Source organism: Chenopodium album, chromosome 23 (genome assembly GCF_948465745.1).
Source record: "Chenopodium album chromosome 23, dcCheAlbu1.1, whole genome shotgun sequence".
NCBI lineage: Eukaryota > Viridiplantae > Streptophyta > Magnoliopsida > Caryophyllales > Amaranthaceae > Chenopodium > Chenopodium album.
Genome location: NC_137856.1, coordinates 33429475 through 33443693, shown reverse-complemented (window position 1 = coordinate 33443693; position 14219 = coordinate 33429475). Strand labels below are relative to the sequence as shown.

At 34.1% G+C, this 14219-nt stretch overlaps 1 protein-coding gene across 2 annotated transcripts; it reads right to left on the bottom strand.

Annotated features, from left to right (window-relative positions):
* Positions 1-7842: 7842 nt before the first annotated feature.
* On the bottom strand, positions 7843-14110 carry LOC145608733 (cellulose synthase-like protein D3). Of its 2 annotated transcripts, none has more exons than XM_081664339.1 (5): positions 13608-14110; positions 12129-13019; positions 11219-12026; positions 8860-10611; positions 7843-7970 (listed from the first exon to the last, which is right to left on the bottom strand). In XM_081664339.1, the coding sequence occupies exons 2-4, from the start codon at positions 13001-13003 to the stop codon at positions 8863-8865; spliced, it is 3432 nt and encodes a 1143-aa protein (XP_081520465.1). In that variant the 5' UTR covers positions 13004-13019; positions 13608-14110; the 3' UTR covers positions 7843-7970; positions 8860-8862. The 2 variants fall into 2 exon arrangements, with proteins under 2 accessions (XP_081520465.1, XP_081520464.1); XM_081664338.1 differs by having other exon boundaries at positions 7930-8067.
* Between the last annotated feature and the right edge of the window lie 109 nt (positions 14111-14219).

The following is a 14219-nucleotide window of genomic DNA, read 5'->3' as shown; positions in this document are numbered from 1 at the left end:
TTGATCTAGAGAACACGATTTCTTAGATAAAGTCTTCAATCCCAATTCAATTACTTGATTACATTTATGAGTATGCGCATTGATAGATAAATTCGGGTGCATTTGGATTTTGCATGCATATACCTAGAAATGTCTAGTGCACGCATTTATATGTGTTAGGAGCACTAATGGGCATAGTACTTCATAGCTCATATAGTACGCGGCTTAAATTTAACTCCGACTAGAAAAGTTAACTGTAACTGATGTATTATTTCTGCTTCTTTAGAGTATATTTTTTATAAGCTTTTTTTAGTACAAAAATTTACTCTTATAAACATCATCAAAACTATTGCTTAGATTTAGTTTGAAATGAATTTTCTAAATATCAATTTTTAAAGATTTTTTATGAGATAACGCTCGCTAATACAACATAGATGATAGATCATCATTTTATTCATATCAACAAATAGACAATTATTTTCCTAAACATATGGTCAAGCACTCAAGCTAGAGGCGGAGCCATCGCAAGGGCAGGAGAATCGTTATTGTGGAACGTTGACAATCATGTCTCTTAGAGGCCTTTCTTGTATGTGCAAATTGCAATGATATGTTCCATTTGTTCTTTTTTTTTTTTTTTTTTTTTTTTAACAAATGATTCTGATATACTTATTTACCTTAATTAAAAATTTACTCCCACTATTTTTAATTAATATTCCTATATAAATCCTTTAAATTAATATACAATTATATAAGGACATGTTCACTTCAGCTTAATTTCAGTTCAGTTCAGCTCTAATCAATTCATTACAATTCAGTTCAGCTCCTAATTTCCTTCTCTTATAAAATATTCATTTTAGCTCTATTCAGTTCAATTCAATTCAGCTCCAATCAGTTCAGTTCAGCAAATGTGAACAGACCCTAATCTTTACTCTCTCGATAAATGTATAAGAAAAATATGTAATCACGTGAAATCTAATGTTATTTGTTTCATTGTGTACCACTTTTTATAATACATGTTATTATAATGCGGATATTTAGTAAAATGTTGTGTTTAAAAATATGCAAAAATTGAATGGAATTACGAATAATATTTGCTTACAGAGTTTACTTTTACTTTAATTTATTGGTTTTTTTTTTCTTTCTTTCTGTCTTTTACAAATAATACATTTCGATAATTAGAAGTAAAAGTCACCCTACTAGTGTTTGTTTTTAATCTAATTTTATTTTATTTTGTTTTTGACATCTACTATTTTTTTCCTAGGAAGACACTGCTACTAGGTTAATTGTATACAAAGAAATATGGAGAAGAGAGGACTAGACTTATTTTACTTCAAAAAAAATTGGCGGAATTTTTCTTCTTGGGCACTTTTGACTTGACTCATATACTACTCCATTAAAGCATATATAATTTGACGGCTTATTAGTGCATCAGTAAATAAATTCTGGCCAATAACGACCATGGCATTTTAATTAAGACTAGATTGATATTTTATTTTAATTTTAGTTTGTGTTGATTTGAAAACAAGTTATAAATTAGTTTATTTTATAAGTCCAATTATTCATACAAAGTAATTAAATAATACTCGTATTAAATAACAATATTCTTATGCGTAGTATAAGATGCATCAACATCCTTGATATATAATTACAATATGTTAGAACAAAATGGAGGTTAAGGAACAAGACTCCAAGAGAGACCAGATATTTCTAATCGTGATGTAACAAACGTTTTCCTTATTACTAGTTTGTTATCAACACTTAATGCTGAAAGAGTGAAACCTAAAACCCTTTTGATTGAACTCCTTTCAGCTTGCCTGATTGATAGCATGACAAAACTTGGCAAATAGCTAATCAAGCTCACCCGATCAGGAGTGTAATAACATATCATAAAATTGAGGTATACATATACTTGATGAAATCCGATCCTAACTTGTGGTCGATTGATAAGGCAACTTCGTTCGCCCACTTCGACCGGACAAGACACAAATAAAATGCTTTTGTCATTTTTAATTTTTTATTTTTTTTTTATTTACGTACTTTGTATAATAAAATGGTCCCTCGATCTTCTATCTCATCTTCCATTTTGATCAATTCAAACACACAATTAGGGCCTGTTCACTTCAGCTTGATTTCAGTTCAGTTCAGCTCCAATCAGTTCAGTTCAGTTTAGTTCAGTTCCAATCAGTTCAGTTCAGCTCCTAATTTCCCTTTCTCATAGAATATTCATTTCATCTCAGTTCAGTTCAGTTCAATTCAGCTCAATTCAGTAAATGTGAACATGCCCTTAATTGATGGTGTGATAATTAGCGAGAGTACTAAAATTACATATTGCATACATATAGGTAGTTATGGCCGAAAAAAAAAAAAAAAAAAAGGCTATCAATTCATAGGATTTGCTCACAATTTTGACAAATCACAAAATTCAAAATGCATATGTATTTAGGGATTACAGTACAATATGTTCTTAGACTATCTTTTGGAAGGTATGGCTAATATATTATTACGAAGTTACCAAGTAACTTGTCTTAACTCTTCTTAACTTAAAGAAGAAAAATAATTGTAATTTATTGACTTATTATCAATTAACAATATATTTATGATGTGCAATTCATGACCACTTTTATATGCGTAACGTCATCATCAATCAATAGAAGAAAACAAATTTTTGCTCAATGATTAAGCTGCTTCGGTAGAAGAAATGGTACTCTCATTGTATTTTTTTAATTAAATTTGAATGGATGAATAAGAAAATCTAACTAATTTCAGATCAAATGTGTTCTAAGACAAAAATAAAAATAAAAATAATCTTTGGTACGCATCTTTTGGAAATGGAAATATAAATCGAAAAAATGTGAGTTGAGGTTTAATCACAATTATTCGATAAGCATCTGATAAAAATGTATAAAATGCCAATGAATCGTAAAATAGATGAAGTGATATTTCTTGATAATCAAGATTCATCTTTATTTCTTAATATAAGGGCTAAAATATAAACCAATTTGTCAAAAAAAAAAAAAAAAAAAAAAAAAAAAAAAAAAAAAACTAAGTATCAATTCAAGTGAACCTATCAATTGAACAAATTCTATCATTTATTTTTTTCACAAACTTTTAAATAAAACGGATGTTCAATAAATTACTGAACATCCGTTATAAAGTGACAATAAAATGCGCAAAAGTTACACTAAAACGTACAAAAGTTACTCTGACATATATAAGAGTTATTTATGCTTCATTGATAAATTGACAAAAGTGACACTAAATTTGACAAAAGTGACACTAAATTTAACAAAAGTGAACCCGATATACAGTAAATTACTGAAAACCGGGTGTATTTTTTTATACCAGATAGACTAATTGAACAACATTTTATAATTTAAATATTCCAAAAATAATATTGTCAAAGTAAGTATATATATAAATAATAAAAAAAATCAAATTATGCCAATTTTTACAAGACTTTTACAGTAATTTATAGGAGTCATAGTCAATTTAGAGGGCTATAAAAAAGAGAAGACAACGTAGTCAAAGTAGAGATATTATGATCCTCCACAGTCCACACTCCAGTTCTCCACTCGAAAAATATAAACGACTGGACTTATTGAGTTTTTCAAAAATTTCCTGCTATACTTTCAAATTAATACTTTCTCTGTCCTTAAATTACGTTCCTATTTCTCTCTATTTTGTGATAAATAAATGTTAGAAGTAGGAATACAATTTAGAAATGGAAGAAATAAAAATAGATTAATAAATTCCTACTATTGCTTACAGTTACTTTCTTTCATGTTATGTGCTTCCGTTTACCTCGTATAAAATATTCTTAATATGTATAACAAAATAATACGAACTATACAGTACACTGTTTTAGAAATATTGTAAAAATACTTTATTTGAAGACAAAATAACCAATTATATCATACTTGTAATAAATTTAATTAATAATTTAATATGGAGTAGTACGGAGTACGTAGTACTTTGGGTGTACAAAATCAATCTTTTGGCTTTTTTGTTTTATTTTATTTTTTTTTATTTTTTTTTATAAAAAAAGCTTATAGTAGTATTATACACCTTTGTATTTATTACCTTGTTTTAGTCACAATATTGGGATTATTGTTTAAGTGTTTGCAGTGCTCCATCACTACACAAACCACTCTAAGGGCCTGTTCTTATTGACTGAACTCAGCTGAATTGAACTGAACTGAGTTGAACTGAACTGAACTGAATATTTTATAAGAGAAGGAAATTAGGACCTGAACTGAACTGAGCTGACTGAACCGAACTGAATATTTTATAAGAGATGGAAATTAGGAGCTGAGCTGAACTGAACTGAATTTCAACGTAAGAGAACATAATGTCTAATTAAATCGATTTAGGGCTTGTTCTCTTCAGTTTAAGTTCAATTCTTAATTTCCTCCTCTCATAAAATTTTCAGTTCATTTCAGCTCAGCTCACTTCAGTAAATCAGAACAGTTCCTTAGACGACTATACAAATCCTTTGTACGAGTAATAGACAAACCAATTACTATACGAGCAGGATTTTTTATTTTTTATTTTTTTGAAGAAACGAGTAGGAAGAACTTGAACGAACGTTATTTAGGGTATTCGAGGTCTTTACCACGTATTTGGGTGTGCATTAGATTAATTATTGCTACGGCATGAAAAAGCAAGACATAATTAATAATTAATTGACGAGGAACACTACCTCCCTCTCTTGTAGAGTCATTGTACATCAAATCATCAATAACGTGCATGAATGCACCTATCAATTGAACAAATTCTATCCTATTTTTTTTTATGACAATTTTTCTTTTTCTGTCATTTTCGGATTGGATTTTTATATAAAAAGTATCTCGTACAGTATAAGAAATAATGAACAAAATAATTCATTGATTAATATTACGTACTGTATAATTTATTAGATACCCTTGCTCTATACAATTAATATAAGTTAGGTCAATTTCTTTTCTTCCTATGAATTATGAATTCTTACATAAAACTATGATTGAAATCTTTATATTAAGGGAAAATATATACATGAACAACTTAATTATGGACTACGTATAATAAACATAATGTCACAATATATACTCCATAAAAGTATAAAATTGAGGACTTGTAAATTGTAAAACCGTAACATTATCAGCAAGAAGAGAAATGGCATCTGCTAAGGTTCATATATTTTTCATTTTTGCGGTTGCTTTCGTAGTCTTTTCGGTCAATTCCGGTAACTACTTACGGTCTTATATTACATATAAAACATGCCACATGCTAATTTTTAATTTTTTATTTACATGAAATGATTCGTTACATAATTATGTGTACGTCTAGTTATTGTAAGTCTGGCTCACCTAACAATACTCGTTAATAGCCAAATTATCCCAATGCATAATAGAATGGATCGGACTATGTCCAATAATAACAGTCAATACATTTGACATAGTATGATCTCTCTTTCAGAAATCAAAATATAACATAGATTTAAAGTTGTTAAATCTTGGAAGATAGTTGTAAAGAAGAGTAATCCAAAAGCATTAAGATCTTTCAAGGGTATGTTTGTTTTTTGTAAATTCTTTGGGTAATTTTTAAGAATTTTTTTGTGGTGGTTGCTTGGATTTTACTTCGTTGTATTATGGAATCTGGATCTATTGATACTACTATCTAGGTCATTTTAGTATTGATTAAAAGTGCATTAAGTTTACCATTTTAGGTTTTTATAATAATTTTTATTTGATGCAGGTTTTTATAATAATTGTAAGTCTTTATAATTATTTAAACTTTAGCATTTTGCTGTAAATAGTCCAAAAAAAAGATGATTGTGATGGCTTTAAAATTTTAAATCCTACTACGTAATATCTGTGTTTGGTGATTAGTTGATTGAAAGAGAGGTTCGAACTTGATCTTTTATTTTTATGTTAAATATGAACCACATGTAACCTTTATTTTCAATTTCGATATATAAAGACAAACAAAACTTGGTCAATTACATGTGCGTTCAATAATGAATTATGCCAATGTCCTTATATGCTTACCTAATAGAGTACTCCGTAATATATAACACTAATACTACATCAGTTACATATTACGTGCAACTTTGAAATGTTTTATACCGAGTATTTCACAAATATTTCCTAAAAGTTGCACATAATATGTGACAGAGATAATATGTAGAAGTGGCTCAACCCAAGACTCAACACAAACCCGCTAGCTAGTGCCACAAGCCTCATGGCTCAACGTACGTAACATATCGAATAAGAGTGGTGATCTGCAATCGATATATATCATATAATCATATTTGCTTATTTCGTGTTACAGAAATAATCGTAGCAGCTCCGAAGATGCCAACATGTTGCTCCTGGTAGAACTAGTGTCTGCTGTTGTCAAAATTAATGAGGCTTTTTAGGGTACTAGTTGATACTTGATATGATTGTTCATCACATCCGGCAATAATAATTTCATATATGAATTTTAAATTAGTTCAAAATCTATCGTTACTATCATTGTTATTGTTATTATTCTTTTTGTCATTGTTCTAATTATTATTCAATGATATATGCATGTAGTCTTTAGGATTACAAATAAGTATTTAATACCTTTTTAATTAAATCGGTAATTTGTATTTATATTAAGAATAATTCATCAAAAATTACACAAGGCAAAATTGTGCATAATCAGTTTGACAAAAGTTTTATTTTATTTATTGTTTGCAATTTTAACTCCTAATTAGTGGCCCTTAGAGCTTTATACAAAGTATATTAGTGTTATTATTGTTATATTTTCATTTTCACAATCTAGTTGGTTCATAGATATATTAAATGATCCACTTGGTTGGGTTAGTCTCATGTCACTTTCAAGTTTTTCTTTCAATAACTATAAATTATAATGTCAGTGATTCAATTTTGATAACAATGGTCTTTCAAGGTTTTTTTTTTGGGAAAGAACACTAGGTGAAGCTAACCATTCAACTACATAAGTAAACACAACAAACAGAATCACAAAAAAAAAAAAAAAAAAAAAATAAATAAATAAACAGAATCACAAATTTTATGGTAAGCTACCAATCTACGGTGGTAGCCACCTAGCCGGTAGCCCAGCCCGGTAGGGTGTGTTTTCGACGTATATCGGCCTTGACATACACAACACACGCTTAGGCAGAACAAATATTTCCAAAATTAATTTTCATGTAATTGCTTGCGTTGATATATTTTAAATTATTTTCATTGCTTAGTTTATTTTCAAACATGCAATTATTTTTTAGCACGTTTTCATTTCCCAAAATTGCAAGCCATCAAATTCAAGCATTATTGAACCTTGAATTATAAGGGTTGAATAGCATATGCAATGGTATGATTAGAAATGGCTAAATGACAAATGGTACACATCATATTGATTATCTTGCAAATTATAACGCAATTGTTAAAACCCAAAATATTGGGAAATTATAGAAAGAAAATAGCTTCTTAACAGCAACATAATGTTGACAAGTTAATCATCATATGAAATAATCCTACAATAGCTAAATTTAAACCACCTAAATAGTTTATAAAAGATTCCACCATACTATTGACATCAGAACCCAACTTGACAAATACCCAATTAGACACGGGCCGGAATCCAAACGGGAAGATCCAGATTTGTGTGGGATGGAACTTGAGCCGGCGGGTTGTGGGGTGGCTGCAGGAGCCATATCTAAACCATTGAAACCTGTCGGAAGTGAAAGGGAGGGAGGGGGAGCCACTGGCGAGGGTGGAGAGGAAGAATTAGGCAGTGGCGGTGTTTTGCTGATATCCTGCAACACCCCATCTATTCCATGACACCTGATTGAAGACCCAGCAACACAGATGTCAGGGCTGATTATCTTGACATTGTTAAGGAAGAAGCTTTTTCGTCCATTATTCGAGACTTTAAGCATAAACTCGGGCTCTGATGAAGGAAGCATCGACCCTGTTGGGAAGCGGATCAAGTAGTCGAACCTCAGAGTGGCTGGTATCGAGTGCCTGAGCAAGAAGTCAAGCACATCATTTTCAGGTATCACAGCTTTTGCTAATAACCGGTTGTTGGGCATCAAGAAGGTAACGTTGCTTGGGATCTTGTCTGTCGAAACCATATTTAAAAGCATGACAAATGCAAAGTAGTTAGCTCTTTGCATTTCATCAATAGCAGTGTTAAGGGTTTGATTTGTTAAGGGGACATCTTTAGCAATAGCCGAAGGCATCAGCGCCATTGCAAAGAGTGAAAGGGCAGTGTATATGGCCATAGGTAGCAGTGATCTGTGTTTGTTAAGAATAAAGGAGGTTATATGCTGGGAGGAAGTGCTTAAAATAGGATACTAGATCTTAACTGAAAATGAAAATCAAATTATATAGCTTAAGACATGCAACAATGCTGGTTCAACAACTGAAAGTTCACAGTTTCTGCGTTTTCGATATTTAGCAATCATAAACTTATCATTCATGAGTTTTACATCTCAAATTTGGATGAGAACATAGTTGTAGTTACAGGAAGGTTGGACAACATGTCACCTACTCTTATTTCATTTTTACCCTAGTTAAAAATTACCATGCTTTTGTGATTGTTGTTTAGACAAGAACCTACATCAATTTGCCTGAAAATTACGCAATAAAATCATTGCAAACAATGGCACAATCTGAAAGACTGAAGACGTTACTTCACAATAATATCTTTCTGAAAAATGTTTTTACTGAATCATACAAAAATGAAAGAATATTGGGGAGGGGGGGTAGCATATTCTCCCACTCTAGCTCCTGGACTCATTAGGAGCCTTACTAACATTGCTGAATGCTATGACTCGCATGAGCAATTAACTCATACAGCAGTGTATAAAGAATATGCAAGAAAGAGATTTCATCTAACCGAAATTTTTACCTTCTAAGGGAACTGAAATGAGCCTCCGATTTGGTCAGTATCTGATGGAGGTTTAATAGCCACCCAGAGAAGGGAAATCGTAATAGCAAGTAGTCCCGACCATACGAAAACAATTGTAGGTGTCCTCCCTCTTCTTCCCATCAGACCTTTAGCAAAGGGGTACAGATGTGCCAACACCCAAAAACTGAAGAAAACCCCACCTATCAGCTTACTCCACTGGGGTATTGTACTGTAGATTGTACGGCTAAACCCAACTGCTATTGCTATCAAATTGAGCATCATGATCAGAATAGGTGGAATCATCAAAGATGTCCATTTCACAATGTAAAGATCAGCAAATTCATCATCGTTCTCATCACCGGAAGATTTAGAGGTCAAGGTAAAAGAGATTTCAATTCCTGCCACCACTTTCAGCAAGCCTTGGAGCACTGCTGCAAGATGTGCACTTGTCCCTCCAATCAACCAAAACTGCTCATTTCGCCACCATTCTTCCAGTTGAATGCCAGACCATTTGATCTCAAGAATAGCAAGCAGACAGAGTGTTATTGTAATGATCAGTAGATAGGTGAGGAAAGTGACATTCAGGGTTTGTACGATGAACTGGCCGGAGAAGAGCGAGAGTGCAGGTAGGAAGCAGTATACAATTAGGAAAATAGAGGTGAAAGGATAGATACCCACATTAAGGTATGCAATCCTTTGCAATATTTTCATTTTTGGGCTGGCAAGAAGGGCATTATTGCGGGAGAAGAAGATTTCAACTGAGCCAGTGGCCCACCGAAGAACTTGATGGAGACGATCAGTTAGATTGATTGGAGCAGTCCCTCGGAAAGCATCCCGTTTAGTGACGCAGTACACAGACTTCCAACCTCTGTTGTGCATCCTATAACCAGTGACCACATCCTCTGTAACTGAACCATAGATCCAACCCACACGTTGCCCCCATTCTGTCTTATCCTCATACCAGCAAGAGATGGAATTGATTGCCTCGGCAACAGTCGTTGCATCAAGCAACTCTCGACCAATTGTGAGAGCACCAGGTGGCCTTCCATTCTTGACTGCAGGGTGATCAGCCAGCGGACGGCCTTGGTACTCTGCCACAGGGATTGAATCAATGAGGAACCTAGAGTTGCCGAATTTCTTAGGAAATGTGGCAAGAGGCATTTCTTCATCATCAGAGTCGTCACCCATTCTCAGAGCTCGGTTCTCTTCGGCTGCTGCACGCTTTTTGCTACGTCGAAAGCAACAATCCCAGACACTTGGAGCACGGTCTTTTGCACGAGGTGGATCAAAGCCATAAAGGGCCATTCTTCGGAACAGACAACCAGTTCCGACATAAACTGGGCCTTGAAGCCCATCAAGGGCTCGCATATTAACATCGAAGAAAACAGTGTTATTGTTGGCATACCGATCAGAGGGGTCAATACCCTCAAACCTTTGAGGGAACTGCACATAACATATGCGATCCCCACCACGGTCCATCATGAAACACATGCCTTCTCTCATTGCTTGGGCGTAGTAAATATAATGGTCACAATCCAGGTTGAGAATGAAGGGACCATTAGACATGATTGCAGATGCTCTCACCAATGCATTCATGGCTCCAGCCTTTTTGTTGTGATCATAGCCAGGGCGCTTCTCACGTGACACATAAACCAGCAGGGGAAGGCGGATGTCAACTTCTGTGAGGTCAAGAAGCTTGGAATCATCAGGAACACCTAAAAGTGGTTCTTCACTAGGAGGCTTGAGCATAACCTGCATCACTTACAAAAGGCCATATCAGCACATCTGATCATAAAAGCATTAATCTACTTAAGGCTTTAACAATCACTAAATTACCATCAGACTACCTACTCCAAGTGCTCAGTTTGAACTATGTATACTTTGGCCTTTCACCACAGCACAACAATACACAATTCTAGACCCAAACATAGTATGTCCCTAAGATGATATACGAAAGGATAGAGTCCCTCAATTTAACAAGGAAAGATGCTTGTGGTCAGCATTTACACTACTAATCAATGCATGATTTTCAAATCCATTTGACAAATTTTCCGAATGTACAAAATGCCACATGTAAAGTTTGAAAACATTTACCCCACATGGTTTACCCCCTACAGAATCTCTTTTATAATCATCTCATCAAATAAATTATGTCCTCATGACCCTCCACCAAAATACGTAGCAAATTATACGTAGAACCAGGGGTTGATCAAGAGATATGATTACTGTAGTCATGTAGTGATGATTCTAACCAGTTTTCTACAGTTTATGGCACTAGATCTTTCAGTAGATGTATTGGTTTAGTGTTCAATGACATCAATCATCATTGGTCATGAAATGAAGAGTTATCAAATGTTACCTGTATGATTCCTGCATGATCTCCCTTTGAGTGTTCAGGAGCAGGATGATTCCAAGTACCAGGCCAGTGAGTTCCATCAGCCATCCAAGTAGCTTTCGGAATTTTCACAACCTCGAACGGTTCATCGGTTGGATTTTGTCTCTGAAGTTTAAGGGCTTTGATTTCTTCCCTGGCATGGTAAGCATCAGATCGCCGTCGAATAGACTCGGGCAAACCATTGATCCGGACCTTGAATTCATCATATTCTCGCTTTACACGCCTACGGTCTTTAACAAAGTCTGGGCGAACTTTATTCTTGTATGGATCCCTCTTCAGATTAAAGTAAGAATCAGGATTCCTTGGCTCAATATTATGTTTACGGCAGAAAGGGACCCACATATGGGCAAAGCTTGCAGCTTCAGCCATGGCCTCAAAGGTAAGAAGGGCACCACCATCATCAGAAACATAGCAAGACAGCTTTTCGACAGGATAATCAGCAGCTAGGATAGACAGTATAGTGTTGGCAGTGACAAGAGGAGGCTCTTTCTCTGGATCTGCAGTAGACACAAAAATATCTATTCCAGGGAGATCAGATCTTCCAGTTGGATTGTTAGAACTAGGTGTCTCAAACTTCTCTTTCAGAACATTAAGATCTGTAGCACGATTAATGGGGCAGAGTTTCGGCATCTGATCAAGAAGCCAAGAGAAGGCAAACCAAATCTCACAAACCACAGACATGCCCCACAACCATAATGCATCCTCATTTTTATGTTTGACTCTCCATGCAAGGAAGAAGCCGAGAACAACCATTCGCACAAAAATGAGCAACCTATAGTAGTTTACAAGCAAAAAATTAATACTGCTGAATAAACAATGTAGAAACGATTATAGAAGAAACAACTAGCAGACGTTAACATAACAGAAACATTACCGATAAGGACTGAGAACAGCAGCAGGAATCTTCACTTTCCGAGTAAGTGGCCTCCACGGTTTGTTCATCAATTCCTGAGGATCGTGCACCTCCCCATCATCTCCATTACCATCATTAGGTACTCCCTCTTTTGGCCAAATAGCATTTCCATAACCATACGTTCCCTTTGTTTCAAATAACCACCGACTGTGATCAAATTCTGCAGTCTGACTTCTCATCAACACCGATTTTGTCGATTTCATTAATGACAATCTCCGCTCCATCTTGTTCATTCCGCCAGCAGGTGGAAGTGGGAGCGGTCTATCACCAGTCGCTTCATCCAACTCAGTATTCTTGTAAGGTTCCTTACAACCAGGACACAATGAGTTTCCAGACTTGACTGCATCAATGTAGCAGTCACGACAAATCTTGAAATCACATTCACAAGGAAGAATATCCTCACCCCTCTCGTCACTCATCACATTCCCATCGCATCCAGGGATCGCACAAGAGGATCCTTTGGCACCAGCCATCTGTGGATGGCTAGCTTCAGAATCGAAAACCTTGTCCATGAGATGAGCTCTTGTAACACTATTAAACCCTCCAGTAAAAAGAGAGTTGGAAACATATTGCTCCTCAACCCTTTGTGAAATGGTGTGGTCCATTGGCTGGTTATCAGGCGTTTGAGGTATCTGCACAGTATACTGTGCATATTCTGAACTCGAAAGTTCACTATCAAGATCATCCCTCGAACGGTTAGTATAGCGACCAGAGGAGCGTCGACCAAAGCTTACAGTTGGAGGAAGAGGAGGCCTGAGTTGCTGCAACTCAGATGCATCAGTGCTCCCTGATAGATTCGAACGACTTTGCTTAAAAGATCTAGATGCCATTTGCATATACCTATTCAGAATCCTACAAATTCAACAATCAAATGAACTCACTTCAACATTTTATTTATTCATTCAAATACATAATTCCGATTCTCCTAAAAAATCCTTGGTTTCAGCAGAACCCATAATATAAACAACAGCATAAATTCACCCAGATTTAAACACAGGTCAATAATTATTAATACTGTTGACTAAAATTAAACAAGAAACTAAACTAACTCAAGCTTCACTACTATTACTACTATAAATTAATCATATTCATACTAAGCTCAGATCTTTAAATCAAAATTAAACCACCCCCACAATACTAATAAGCTCTATAATCACTAACTTGCATCATGACAGTAAAATAAATCAAATCAAACCCAAACAAAATTCAGATCTTAAAAACCCTAAATTTCAACTTAAGAATCAATACAAAAATCAACCCAAAAAATACCCTTTACTAAGAATATAGTTCAAGTCATCATTAACACAAAAAAGGGGGGAAAAGCTAAACTAGAGCAATAGCAGCAAAACAAAAACAAAAAACAGGGATTAAAAAATTATACATAACAAAAACATGGATTAAAAAATCCATTAAAAAAAATTGAAAATAAAAAAAGCTTACCACTTTGAGCATAAAGGAAGAGATCTTTGGTGGGATCTTAGTAAAGAAGCTTCAAATTCAAATCAATGGCGAAAAATAGCAGAAACATGCTGTTCTTGCTCAACCCAAAAGAAGAGATACAATGGATTGTAAGAAAAATGCAATAAGAGTTGTAATAATAATTTTGCAATTAGCAAAGCTAATATGGAAAATTTAGATTTGTAAAAAAAAATTCCAAAAAACCAGATTATATTAAAAAAAAAAAAAAAAAATGGAGAAAGAATGAAAATAAATTTTCTCTTCCCAATAAATTAAAATAAATAGAAAGTATAAAAATTGTGAATTAGCAAAGTTTGAAAAAAAAAAAAAAAAAATTGGTGTTTTTGAGAGTAAGGTTCACACGGAAGTGTGAACTGGGAAGTTGCTGCTGCCAGTGGGTTTTATTACATTGTTCATGTGAGATAGATTAAGCAAGCTACTCTACTATTACACGACACCGTTTTACGCGTTTTTTTTTTTTTTTTTTTTTTGAATATAAAGTGCGGGTTTTCCGTTAAAGTATACTTTATCTTAGTTCAATGAGAGTACAAGCGTTTTATACTTTTGTTTATACCATGTCATGTAAAAAGTGTT